Source organism: Archocentrus centrarchus, chromosome 1 (genome assembly GCF_007364275.1).
Source record: "Archocentrus centrarchus isolate MPI-CPG fArcCen1 chromosome 1, fArcCen1, whole genome shotgun sequence".
Taxonomy (NCBI): Eukaryota; Metazoa; Chordata; class Actinopteri; order Cichliformes; family Cichlidae; genus Archocentrus; species Archocentrus centrarchus.
Window position 1 is genome coordinate 38,058,324 of NC_044346.1, and position 13,408 is coordinate 38,071,731.

The 13,408-nt window shown below is 43.7% G+C and overlaps 2 protein-coding genes across 3 annotated transcripts; both read right to left on the reverse strand.

Moving 5' to 3' along the window:
* Positions 1-206: 206 nt before the first annotated feature.
* LOC115783197 (CDGSH iron-sulfur domain-containing protein 3, mitochondrial) lies at positions 207-2,940 on the reverse strand. Its single transcript, XM_030733919.1, has 3 exons — positions 2,764-2,940; positions 2,075-2,191; positions 207-1,429 (listed from the first exon to the last, which is right to left on the reverse strand). The coding sequence occupies exons 1-3, from the start codon at positions 2,848-2,850 to the stop codon at positions 1,244-1,246; spliced, it is 390 nt and encodes a 129-aa protein (XP_030589779.1). The 5' UTR covers positions 2,851-2,940; the 3' UTR covers positions 207-1,243.
* A 79-nt stretch (positions 2,941-3,019) lies between these two features.
* Positions 3,020-11,038, reverse strand: LOC115783189 (CDGSH iron-sulfur domain-containing protein 3, mitochondrial-like). 2 transcript variants are annotated; one of them, XM_030733896.1, is made up of 4 exons: positions 10,786-11,038; positions 8,076-8,192; positions 7,221-7,314; positions 3,020-3,141 (listed from the first exon to the last, which is right to left on the reverse strand). In XM_030733896.1, the coding sequence occupies exons 1-4, from the start codon at positions 10,876-10,878 to the stop codon at positions 3,035-3,037; spliced, it is 411 nt and encodes a 136-aa protein (XP_030589756.1). In that variant the 5' UTR covers positions 10,879-11,038; the 3' UTR covers positions 3,020-3,034. The 2 variants fall into 2 exon arrangements, with proteins under 2 accessions (XP_030589756.1, XP_030589767.1); XM_030733907.1 differs by lacking the exon at positions 3,020-3,141 and adding an exon at positions 4,116-4,760 and having other exon boundaries at positions 7,056-7,314; positions 10,786-11,034.
* Between the last annotated feature and the right edge of the window lie 2,370 nt (positions 11,039-13,408).

Below are 13,408 nucleotides of genomic sequence, written 5' to 3' on the forward strand. Positions count from 1 at the left end.
CTTTCTCATTCCTCAGTTTGTACAGCCTTCGTCGTCCTCCTCCTCCTCAGAATCAGACGTCCTTCATTTTAAAGTGGTGTGAATTAAATGTTTGGCACAGCTGCATCATAAACAGCTACAGCTGTATTTTATGGTCTAAGATGTAACAGTGCCCATTAAATTTTTTATATTTAGGGCGACTTCTAATTAAATTCACAACATGTGGCAAGACAGTTTATTTAGTTTAATCACAGCTATGAATAGCAGACGATACACCGCTCGCAGTAACACAAAGCCAGTTAGGAAGCACAAACCTTTGAGTCTTTGTCACAGCTGGCAGCATGAGACGGTGTCCGGGCAGGCTCCTGGATGGACGGTTGGTCGCGTCCTCCCAGACTAACGCGTGGATCACCTGTGCCACCTGAACGGGCTGCAGGTACCGTCTCACTCGACCGGCCGAACGCAGAGAAAATTGAGTGGGGAGGGATGAGAGCAGTAACCTGTGGTTGTGCCCGCCTCTGCAGTGCACCTGTTCTGTCACTTTGGTTTGTGCCAAAGCAGCTGAGGTGGTTTCTGCTTCCTAACTGCAGACTTTGTGCTGTGATCGCTGTGTTCATTTTTTTAAGCAGTGTGCTTTAAATACTTGAATGACAGAAATGCAGCTGTGTGTAGCTTTGCTCTGTCACAGCAGGCATCAGTCACTCTGCGTAAGGGCAGAGATACAAACATGTTTGTTACCAACATCCATCCCTGAGCCCCAAAGTTTAACCACCTTTAATGGATCCTCAGCTGCACGCCTTGAGATCCACCAACACAAGTTTTTATTGTTCTTATGCAAAAGCTTGACAAGGACCACGAACAGTGCTCGGTTTATCATTTTCAGTACATACAGGAAAAAACCCACAGTGTTTTGACTCTGTGGAGTGAGCAGTGTGGGGTAAGGTGCCTCCCACCAACTCTAATTTCATCCCACCAGAACAAAACTGGAGCTTCAAAATCCAGACCAACATAACACCACATCCCACCTTCTTCACGGGCTGCCTGCCCAGTAGCTTATTGAGCTTTAGCTTCCAGGTTAACGACCCTCCATCTAACATCATGGAAGGGTCTGCTTACAGTAACTCATCCTAACGTGGCTGCAGCAGTGTCTTTGTCATCAAAGTCACATGACTGATGAAAATACTGACAGGAAACAAGATGTGCGTCTCTCTCATTGATGCAACAACTAAGATGCACCTACAACCAGACTCAGACACCCCCGCCCTCAGGACTCTGTTGGCTCGTGTAGGGGGGCAGACACAATGAAGTCCTGCTTGTGCGTGCCGTCGCAGTAAGGCGGGTTGTTGGTGTGTTTGCATCCACACAACCAAACCGTGGCGTCCTCCTGTGGGACAAAGCGTAGCGGGGACAGGCCCTGGGCTCGGCTTTTATGGCTTCCATCACAGAAAGGCTGAAAGAGAAAAAATGTAATCCTGCTAAGTTCTCAGCAACCACAGATATGACAGAAAGCTCACAAAAACAATTAAAAAAACAACGTAAAGTGTAAAAATGAACCTTCATTTATCTGATAGAGAACAAAGCTGTGAGAATTATAAATAGTTTGAATTATTAGGGAACCAGCAGATCATTTATAAAACTTGGCTCTTTAAATATTACAATTTAGTTCATCTCAGTGTAAAAAAATCCAAAACAATAAACTTACAAACTTTTAAATTTGATGTTTTAGTTCATAGAAAAAAGTTTTAAAATCAGATGGTAAAAGAACAGAAAACTGAGGTATTGTTATTGTTTATGAAACATCTGTTATTATTTTCCTTGGTATTGTTTTTGATGAACAGTTACAGAAGTGTTTTCATTTAGAAAATGCTTCATGTGAAGCTTCTGCCAAACAACTTTCCAGTCATTTGTCTTCTTAATGTTTTCCATTAAAATCTTTGCTGTTATTTGTTTATTTTTATGAGAATGTTTACGATGACGTAATGATGAGAAAGAAAAAAAGCTGAAGCTGGGAAAGGCTCCAGCTCCAACGCAAACCCTGAACTGGAAAAGCAAAAGAAAGTGTAAAAACCATCATGACTCTCAGAGACGCTGTTACCTGCTTCCTGCTCCACCCACAGGTGCACCACGAGTAACGCTTCCCGCCAATCAGCTCCACTCTGAGAGGCTGCTTAGACGGGATGACGGGTTCAGGAGGAAGCGTGGACAGCTGGACCTGAGGGAGAGCAGCAGATTTCTTTTAAAATACATTCAGTGGCCACTTCATTAGGAATACCTGTTGGCTATGATTGGTGGGGTGGGGAGTTTTCATGTAGCTGCATCAGTTTACTATAACTGTGTGTCTCTTAGTTTGTGTCCTCAGCAGCAGCAGCCATCCTTCCTGGGGTCTTTTATACATCAACACTTTCAGTTATATAAGCAAACTCTCACACAGGTACTACTGAAGGTTATGGAAAAGAACAGGCCGTTAAAACAAATATAATAGTGCTCAAAATTCATATTAAACCCAGTTTCTCGTTGAATAGGTTATTATTTGAATAAACATTATTTCTTCTATTCTAAAGGAGGGATGCACCCACTATGAAAACAGCTGGAGGAGCCTTCATGCCAAACATCTGTTTTTTATGCCTATTTTGGAAGAAAAGAAAAAAAAGAAAAAACTTGGCCCGTGGATTATTTACACGGCGCAGCCCCTCCAAGCGTTTCATGTGTGGGAAGAGGGACAAACGGCCCGTTAGCAGCACAGCACCGACAGTCCGGCCGTCGTTTCACAGAGGCGGCGTTTACCTTGGAGGCTGCCGCGGCGGCGGTCCACGGGCGTCCGACGGTGAAACGGAGCCATCTGGGGTCTAACCTGGTCACCGCCGCGTTCATGTTTCCGCTGACAGATTAACGCAGCGACGCTTCTGCCACCGGCTGACAAACAGCGGACGAGATTTAAGATTCACGCGAGAAGCGACAAAGTTGGAAACAGCTACAGAAAGCAAAGAGAGTCAAAATTAATCTCAGATGCCTTAAAAAAAAAAAAAATTTAGAGAACATTTTTTCTTTTTTTTTTTTAATTCCCAGCTTCAAGAAGAGTCACGTGTCGGCAGCTCAACCAATCACAGGACAGAATGTCGGACGGCCTGAACTGATTTGGACTTTGGATATGGAGGATCAAAACTGCCAAAAAAAAAAAAAAAGAAAAGACTATTGAATAATCAGCTGTCGCTTCAGTAAAACAGCAGGACACCACAGAGGACCTGAGCTGCAGTTTACATTTTATAATTCAAAGTTACACATAAGCCTCTTTCCCACCAACAGGGTTCTGGTGCCCGTGCCTTAATTTGAACCGTTAGGTGGGTTTTCCACCGCGGAAGCACTCGGTGCTCGGTCGAAAAACAGGTTCAACTCCGGCCCCGCAAACTAGCTGGTCTGGAACCACAAAGCGGCAGAAGGGCGTGACTCTGCCGTCTCAACATCAAGTTTTCTACCATATTACATGTGCATTACATGAGAAAAGCGAAGCGATTTTCACGGCTGTGAATTAGGTTGGGCTCTAAGGTTGAACTTGCTGCTTTGTATTAGTTCATATCACAGATAAAAGGACACAAAGTGCGTACTTGTCGTCTTGCTCTAATCGCTGTCTGTGTTTCCCTCTGTGCTGCACACAGATGCTGCAGGAGTTTGGTTTGGACCCTAAAACGTATTTGCAGCACAGAAAGGGGAGCGTGTTCTCCCACGTTTGTGCGCTTCGGCTTCTGGGTCCAGACGAGGACCCGCCCACACTCATACGTAAAGGAGCAGTTCACAGAAACGCGGTGGGAACGCGGGCCCGTTCTGAAGCGTTTCGCCGGTTCATTGGAAACAGCACGAGCACTGGCACGCGAACCGGGTCCTCGTTGGTGGGAAAGTAGCAATACTGGGGGTTTAAAAGCCAATAGTTTATCCATATGTGTGTATATACTGGAGGTTTCTTCCTGTCAAAAGAGAGTTTTCATTTCCACTGTCACCAAGTGCTTGCTCATAGGGGGTCATTTAGACTATAAAGTGCCTTGAGGTGAGTTGTGATTTGGTACTATATAAATATATATATATACACACACACACACACACACACATTGGCAGATTTCATAAATGATACTAAATGAGCAAAATATTGTATTCATTTATTTTATTTATTAAGTTTATTGTATCTGGCCTCAGAGAACAACATACAGTATTTAAGATACAATCTTGTTTCCATCTCAGAAACCCGACTTTGATTAAGCTCTGCTCTGTGATGAAATCAGCTTTATCTATTTACTGTGGCCGGTCAGTTCGATGAGTAATTCAGTGGAGATCTTCAGACATGAAAAAAATCACCTCAAAAGGCTTCCGTAAAATTATATTTTAAAAGAAAATGAATGTTTATTTTCACGGCACCAAAACCAGCTTTACCAAAACACATAATACGCACAATAAAAAGCAATAAACAGGCAGGAAAGAGATTCACAGCCAAACTAAGAATACAGTATAAAGCCAACAGGTATTTTAATTTAAAGCAGAGCCATGATAGACTTTTAAAAGTTATCAAAACTTCAGTGGAAACTCCTCTGAGGCTCTGACAGGAGGTTTTTCTGGGGTCAGTCAGGAGCTGGTTGCTGCACCAGTTGGTCTCTTTATGACACTAAAACATTATTAAAGCACTTTAATGGAACACTTATTTGTATAGAATGTGTATTATAAAAGTGGCATTTATACAGACAAAATAAAATCTGCCTAAAACAGACAAACCAGCATTAAATGATTTCAATATAAAATTAAAGCCGCAAGCGGCGTTTTACGGCCCTCGCTGCCTGCGCGACCGCCAAACCCAGCGCGAGCCGCAAGTGAGCCCCCGCGAACCCCCAGCGAGCCACCTACGAGCTCCGCAAATCTCCAGCCAGCCACCTGCGAGCCCCGCAAACCCCACTGCATGCCGCCTGAGAGCCGCTGCTCCTGCAACCTGCGACCTGCCTTCCCTGCGAACAACCTGCCCTGCAAACAGCCTGCAACCCACCTGCGAGCCACCTGAGATCCCCCTTCAAGCTGTCAGAGAGCCACCTGTTCTGCCAAATGTAATCCCCACTGGCAAAAGATGAAAATCTTGGCAAGGATGGACATGATAACACTGTTGAATCTATCTATTTGACTGTCGCGAAGTTGTCTACCTTTTTTCATGCATTTCAGAAAACCTAAATGTGATTCCCACCATCTAATGCTTTTGTTCCATCTGTAGGGGGCACTAGTGCACTTGTTGCTCTGAATCCACAAATCTAAATTAAGTCTTGTCCAGTACATAAGGGAAAGGAAATGGCAAGCAAAGTGCAGACAGAGTGCGTGAGTGATTGCGCAATACGTGTGACAAGGTTGTGGTTTGTCCATAGTGACGTCATGTTGACATTGGGGTGGTGGTCACGGCTGCAGCGTGCAAAAAAGGGCATAGGTCTGATTGACTTTTGTGATCAGGAGTATCTGAAGAACATGTAAAAAAATTTTCATGCATTTCAAAGAAAGTAATGCGGTGGACCTCCATACAAAATTGCAGCTTCTTCTGTAGGGGGCGCTATTGCAGCAATCGCCATTGTTTCTCCACTTATGGATTCAGTGTAGGTGTGTTCATAAATGATTCCATTTTGGGGCAGATCGGGCAAAGCACGAGCGATTGATGGCAGGAAAGAGGACAGAAATTTTTGGTCAAACGAACGCCAAATTCAGGGGCCTCGTGTGACAAGCCCGTTGAATTGAATACGAAGCCTTCGATAACTTTGGATGCCCCATGTCTCTAGATAATGCTGAGCCATTTTGGGTTTAGTGGGTCAAATGCCCTAGGAGAAGTTCGCGCAAATACGAGGTGTCCAACAGTGCAAAATTGGCAAAAACAGAATTTCAAGCCAAGCTAGCGGATTTCCTGTGGGAATGTGGACATGGGTCTCATTGACTTTTTTGATCGTGCTGGGGTACAGAATGTTTGTCTCGAATTGCATGCATGTATGAGAAAGTAAATTGTTGGCTCCCCATATAAACGCAACGCACATTTGCGGTGTGGTGGCGCCTGTGGCGTGCAAAATTGGGCATAGGTCTGATTGCCTTTTCTGACCAGGAGGATCAGAAGATTGTGTAAAAAAATTTTCATGCATACCAGAGAAACTAATTTTGTGGACCCCCATACAAATTTTCATTTTGTTCTGTAGGGGGCGCTATGGCATCAATCGACGTGGTTTCTGCACTTATGGATTCAGTGTAGGTGTGTTCATAAATGATTCCATTTTGGGGCAGATCGGGCAAAGCATGTGCGATTGATGGCAGGAAAGAAGACCGGAATTTTTGGTCAAACGAAGGCCAACTTCAGGGGCCTAGTGTGACAAGACCATTGAATTGAATACGAAGCCTTCGATAACTTTAGATGCCCTATGTCTCTAAATGATGCTGAGCCGTTTTGGTGTTTGTGGGTCAAATGCTGTAGGAGAAGTTCGCGCAAATACAAGGTGAGCGAAATTGCTGACTCGGCGAAAGCCAAATTTCAAGTCAACCTGGTGGATTTCCTGTGGGTCATGGAGGGGTGCCTCAAGAGGATTTATTGTTTGCCCAGACATGCTCTATGTGTGACGAGAATTTCATGACTCTAGGGCAAACTTGAATTTGGCCTCTCCCATAAGGGCACCGAAAAATGAAATTTCCAGGGGGCGCTGTGGAGCCGTGTTTTGGAGTTAGTTTGTGGCGACATTAAAATACGTAATTTTTCGCCAGACCTGACCACCATGCAAAAAATGGTGACTTTTCGTGCACATTCAGGGGGTCAAATTTGGGTTCAAAGAGAGAGAAAGTATAATAATAATAAAGAAAAATAATAATAAAGAATAATGGAGAATTCGAGCAAAAACAATTAGGCGTTTTCCCAGTCACCCCGACGCATACCTTTTCGGAAACGTCTCGACCTGACCCACGTCCCTATGAGGTCAGGGGTCACTGGCGACCGCGTCCCATGCGACCGTGGGGATTTTAACGCATTTTGGGGTATGTGGCATAGTGAATCCAATAGGCTCCTCGCCGAGACTTCGTCGGCTCGGGCCTAAAAATACTTTTTCACCCTGACACATTCCTGAATAAGATGATTATGACACATTATTTTCCTGTAAGATGACATCATTTAAAGATGCCTTTCAGCGACTTCACTACGTCCCGGTAGATGACCTTAAGATGCGAGCCGTCGCAGTACGGGGCGTTTTTGGTTTGCTTACAGGCGCACAGCAGGGCCGTCCTGTCTTTGTCGGCGGTGAAGCGAAGAGGAGCGATGCTCGGGGCTTCGGTCCTGTGAGTGCCATCGCAGAAGGGCTGAAGAGGAGAAGAAAAACAGGATGAAGACACAGACTTTAAAACTGTTTTGGGATTTTTTTCATGTATAGTGCTGCTATTTTTAGATCTCTCAGATGGAAGTCCTATTATATCTTCTATTTGTGCCTCTGCAGTGTTTTTCAGCTCTCCTCCAGTGTAACAAGACAACAAGTGGATCTAGCTGCAGGGAGCCGATTCTGGCGTGAGATCAGGACTATGCTGGCGTGGCCAAAACATTCCTGGCCTGAATGTCCTCCCTCAGACACCTGAAGATGGTACGGCAGAACAGCCTCGCTCTGGGGGACCAATGCTGGAAGAAGAATGATGAGCCCGCTCCTGCTCTCAGTCCTCAGCTGACACGCTGAACTTTGACACTGTGGACTCTCCAGATCAGATGAGGTGAGGTGGTCACGCCTCCTATTACCTCTACATGTGTAGGTTTTTAGTTACTGACACGATGAAGAATATGAGGAAGTGTAACTGCAGCTTTTAAACAGCAGACATCATGAAGGAAAGGCACACCTGTAAACCACAGGTAATTAGTTTTTTCTTGGCTGGACGCGTCGAAATGGAGGAACAGAACCCAGACATCATTAAGGCGAGTTGGTCCAGTTTGGCTCTCTCCTTTACGTTACTGAGGATCTCATCACACACCAGTTGGTCCTGACCAGCTTCTTAAAACTGTTTCTTTCAAACGTAGACAGCAGTAAATGAGCTAAGACTCCGCTCTGCATTAGCTTTAACTGCAACCCGAGCCTCACCTGCTTCTTGCTGTGACCACAAGCGCACCAGGCGTAGTGCTTTCCAGCAGACAGCTTCACTCTGTAGGGCAGCCGGGCGGCAGGAACCGGCTGGGTGGACTCCAGACAGCACTGAACCTGTGGCACAAAATGAGACACAAACTTAACTCATTGCATCCCTAATGGCCACCGCAGCATCCTGCAGGGACACGTCCCATGTGGTCTAAGCCAAAGCAGCAGTACAACAGTACAACAGTACTTTGAAAAATCTAAATTTAAAATGCATTAAAATTTTTTACAACATAAATCTACACTGTAATCAATGTGATGTCTCTGGTTTTGTTCTGCCTGATAGAAAATTCAAACAAAAATAAATAAAATAAAGTAAACTTTTGATACATGAGCTGCTGAGGTGCTGCACAGAAACATGGCAGACGGTGATGGAAAGAACAATCTGATTAGTGGTGCACGTCTGAGAGATGCTCCGACTCACCGACCAGGTTCCTGATTCTCAGCCCTGACCGGTGACCAGAGAAGTAAAGTACTTGTGTTAAAAATACTCTGGTGAGCACTAAAGTACTGATTAAACTTTTACTCAAAGTAAAAAAACCACAGTGTGCTTGTATTACTGGACTATAGTTTACATTCTTTTATCTTTTAATTATTCTCTGCACTTTATATTTGTAATATTGTGTTATAGTTTTCTAATATCTCTGTATATTTGTAATTTGTATATTTGTAATATTGTCTTATAGTTTTATACTTATTTGTTTTTATGTAAGCACGAAGTACCGCAGCAATTTCTTAATGCTGTGAACCTGTTCACCCATATGGCAATAAAACCTTCTGATTCTGATGTGTGAGTTTGCCTCCACACCTTAAAAGAAAAAGGTGCATAGTCAGAGGTTAAAGGTTAACGTGGGATTCAGCAGGTGAGTTTTAAACTGCAGGGAGTGACGGAGGTATCAGTGGATTGAGACGGAGCAGAGGGTCTTTGAGGTCTGCTTACTGGCTTCCTGTTGGTGATTGGTCGGTTGTTAATTATTAATTTAATATGAGAAAATGTGATAGTAGCAAAGTTATATAGTGATGTGTTAGTAATTGTAGACCTGGATTTATGTCATAAGATGAACAGCTCCAAATATGGGAATCAAGTTTACACAGGGTCCGATCTATATAAGTGGGGATCGATGGGGGCTGGGTTTAGGACCCAGATGACATCAGCAGTAGTGAGACTGGTCAGACTGAATGGATGGTGATGAACTGATTTCAGATGGGAGTACCTGAGGGAGATTTCTGAGGAAATTAGAATCCAGTGTGTTTGTTTGGCTGTATGCCATCATATCTGAGTAACTGGCTGCGTTCCCATAACACATTAAAACTGTCAATGAAGGAGACGCTGCAGGCAGCGCAGGCTGATGACAGCCAGGTGTGCAGTGACAGTAACCTGCGGAAACGCCCAACGCCACGGCCGCCAGAGTGTTTTCACCCGCCGTATGTGAAGTCTCGCAGGCTCTGAGCTGGTTGGCCTCGAGATGGAGCACCGGGGACTTTCACTGGCTCCTGGATGCAGCACCATCCCAGGACCTCAGCTGGCTCTACAGGTGGTCAACTCCGCGTGTCCATGGTTGCAGTGGACAGGTGCTGATGTTCGAGCCTCCCTGGCACCTCAAACCTGTTAGACAGGGCGATGGATCCCAAGCGCGGGAGGATTTTCTTCATTTCCTCTTCCCTTTGACTCCTTGGATCAGGCCTCAGCACCCAGGGAGTCCAGCAGGAGCTCATTCTCCCAGATCTGGTAGATGTTGGAAATCTGACCTTCCAGCTGGACTAATTTCTGGCTGAGCTGAAGCCATCCAGAGCAGCCAGAAAGAAAAGGTGAGTGGCGACATTGGGGACAGCTGATGATGGTGGATCTCTGAGGTGGAATCTGTCTGTATTTACTAACAGGCACTAACAGGCACGGTGAGTATGAGTTATCAAAATAAATGTATTCAAACAAAAGCCAGTAGAAACAAAGTAAAATAGATTCCTCAGTAGCATTGCCTCTTATGTGTTCCTGTTCCCTCCATTTAGGTTCAAATCAGGTTGATGAAGGCGAAGGTTGAAGGCGTGACAGGAAATAATAAATCCTCTCATAAAAATAGAGATACCTGAAAATCCTAAAGTACGGCAATGAATTATTTGTACTTTGTTACTTTCCACGTCTGTGAAAATGTCTGTAACAAACCTAATCAGACACTTAAAGCAGAGCACTTTATTTCCAGCTGTTTCACTGTAACTTACTGCAGTTTGGGGGAAACCCTAAAGTTTAATTGTTTCTTTTATTATGAAAATATTTTTGCATTGAAGAAAAGTTGATTTTTGTTTATATACAGGTTCAATAATCACCAGTCAAAAGTGAGTGTGTCCTGACTTTTGACCAGTACTGCACATCCTGTTATTTTATGACAGATATCCATACAGCCATCATAGTCCGCGCTGAGGGGACCGAGCCCTCACGTGTTCCCGATCATTAAGTATCGGTGCTAAAGGTGACTGAAGGAGGCGCGTCAGGCTGTTTGCACACAGAAAAAAGGACAGGAAATACCGGCAGGCTGCTCGGTAGATTTCTCACCATGACTCAGCAATAAAATAAAAAATGGATGCAGCCGCAAACACAGTAACACGAACAGCTAATAACACAGTAATTATTAACTATAATACTTGGACACGAGGCAGACGGCCTCACCGTGGGAGAGCAAACAGGCAGGAGGAGCCGAGGTCGTCTGAAGGTCTGCGCGCAGCCTCCGCGCATGGCGACTATAAACCGGGCCGTGTTCATGCTGCTGCCGGCTTCCTGTGCACCAGGGCCCGATGATGCTGCTCCGTCAGAGCAAATCCTGCAAACCGCTGCTCCACAAAACTTCACCGGACTCCAGGAAAAGTTACAAAACAGCTGCGACGGTGCTGCTGGTTGGCTGTAACGACTCACTGTGCTGAGGACACGCCTCCTCCCCCAGCGCTCCTCCCCCTGCACCGCACTCACTCATTACTGCAAAGAGGTACAAGTCACTGTTAATACCTGCATTAAAATGCACGTGCTGGAACAGGTGAGTTCATACATCGTTAATGAATTACAGACCACTTAATTACTGAGATATTAGCCCTGAATATATGGAAACCTACCTGGGCCAAATTAAAACAAACACACGCATGCACACACACACACACATATATATTTGTGCGTGTGTGTTTATTTGTATATAGAAACACACACACACACGCACATGTGTGTGTGTGTGTGTGTATATCAAGCATAGAATACATGTTTGTTAATCAACAGGGCAGAAAACACAGGAATAGGCTTAAGTCATGCTTAGTGATCCCACATCCTGTAAACATTTTATTAACCATTAACTTGCATTATTGAACAGTGAAAGGTTCATCAGTATATCTAATCAAAATTTAATTATAAATTAAAGATATCATAAAATCGTTTTGATATGTGGTTGATAATCCTGGACATCAACGTGGTGCGGTGGTTGTGTGTGTGTGTGTGTGTGGGGGGGGGGGGGGGGGGGGGGCAGTGCTGATCATTGTGATCTTTCAGAAACAACCTTTTCAGTCTCACAGGTAACGTGTCTACAGCTCACATTACCTGTGGCGTACCGCAAGGTTTGATTTTGGGTCCCTTTTTTCTTTTCTGTTTATTTGCTTGCAGTTGTGAAATTGTACACTCACAGTGTCCTTTCACTGCCCTGCTGACAGATATACCCTCCCATGAAACCTGGTCTCAGTGATGTTCAATGCCTTTAGCTGACATAACCCTAGTCGTGTCTTTCTGTGCACTTCACTGATTTTTAATACCTTTTCATCATTAATAAAAGTTTTTTCCTAATAAACTTCCATACAAGGTGACCATTTTAGAGAAAAGTTTCCAGAAAGTTTAGCAGAATGTAAAAACTTTGGGTGAAAAACTAAAGAAAATATTCCTAAACTTTCTTCACCTGCAAAACATTACCAGAGCAAAAATAAAAAATTGGGTTTCTCTCTCTCAACATACAAAACACTTTCCTTCATATCGTGTAAAAGACCATATTTGTTACAGCTGTCTAAATCACATCAGCACCAGTTCAACAAATGAAAGGTGTTTCACTTTACCTGAAGTCGACTCCTTTACACCAACAGGTAAATCACTCGACATCCAAGAGAAAATGTCAAACAACTCAGTAAAATACATTTATTGACAAAAAACGTTGTCTTAATCTGTCTTTTTAATTTTACACACAAAAATATCAAAATACTTTACAGGGATTTTAATCTGAATATTGTCAAATTTGTTTCGATCGATTCTCTCAAATACACTGTACAACGACAACGTGCTTGTCCTTTTTAAATTCAGTGCTCATTTCATTTCCTTTTTTTCTCTTCAGGGAACAATGCATTTAAAATTATGCATAGCTATTACTTGGTATTAAGCAATACATTTGAGAGACGTCACTGCATTTCATGCAATTCATATCCCGATAGTTAACTCGCTGTCCATCAGACCTCATTCGGAGCCAGGTGCTTAAATGTTGCAATACATAAAAGATACACAGTACGACATTCATAACATGAATTATCTTGGTTACCCAAACTTCAAAGCTTAAAAGAATGAATGTGTTTTTACACAAACATATTATTAAAGTATACAACTCGCATCTCAACAAAATTCAAAAAAGGTACTAAAAAAAAAAAGATTTACAAGTGGGCCAAAGCGCCCCAGTGCAACATGAGAAAGAAACCGCTTCAGAAATCCTTCGCGCCGCTCTGCAGGCGATCCCGTGGTCGCGCTAGTCATACTTGGTAAATTGCAGACCTCCCAGGAGGAGTCGTGTTGACTCACGTCTTTGTCGACATTCTCCGTCTGTCATTGCTACAGTATTTATCACCAGCTAGTGAGCTGCTTGGAGTTTCTGATGTCTACATGAGCTGCTAACAAAAAAAAAATAATAATAAAATAGATATCACATGTATGGGAGATCGTGTTCAAGACTCCAAACAGAGTGACAAATGATGTGAAGGAAGGAGGAAATTCAATAATTCCCTACTTTGAGCAGGTGAAATAGTAACAAACCTTCATTAATAAAACTGAGCTAAGCTGAGGTGTCGGTTGATAATGTGGAATGAAAGGAGAAGCTTATCTGGGGAGACCAGGGGCGGCTGTGACACCCAGTACTAACTAGTCCAATCAAAAACGAGGGCAGGATTAACAGACGTGTTTCAGGAGCCAGATTGGTGTCGTTGGCCTAATGAAGTCCTGTTTTTACACTCTGAATGGAACTCATGGCTGTGAAAAGTGGAAACATTGGTAACATATCACAAAAACT

Coding starts and splice junctions, on each gene's coding strand:
- LOC115783197 (XM_030733919.1), bottom strand. CDS start 2,850: ATGAACGCGGCGGTGACCAGGTTAGACCCCAGATGGCTCCGTTTCACC. Junction 2,192..2,763: donor CCGCCGCGGCAGCCTCCAAG/GTAAACGCCGCC, acceptor GCTCTCCCTCAG/GTCCAGCTGTCCACGCTTCC. Junction 1,430..2,074: donor GTGGGTGGAGCAGGAAGCAG/GTAACAGCGTCT, acceptor TTTCTCTTTCAG/CCTTTCTGTGATGGAAGCCA.
- LOC115783189 (XM_030733896.1), bottom strand. CDS start 10,878: ATGAACACGGCCCGGTTTATAGTCGCCATGCGCGGAGGCTGCGCGCAG. Junction 7,315..8,075: donor GTGGTCACAGCAAGAAGCAG/GTGAGGCTCGGG, acceptor TCTCCTCTTCAG/CCCTTCTGCGATGGCACTCA. Junction 3,142..7,220: donor GACGGCCCTGCTGTGCGCCT/GTAAGCAAACCA, acceptor TTTTTTTGGCAG/TTTTGATCCTCCATATCCAA.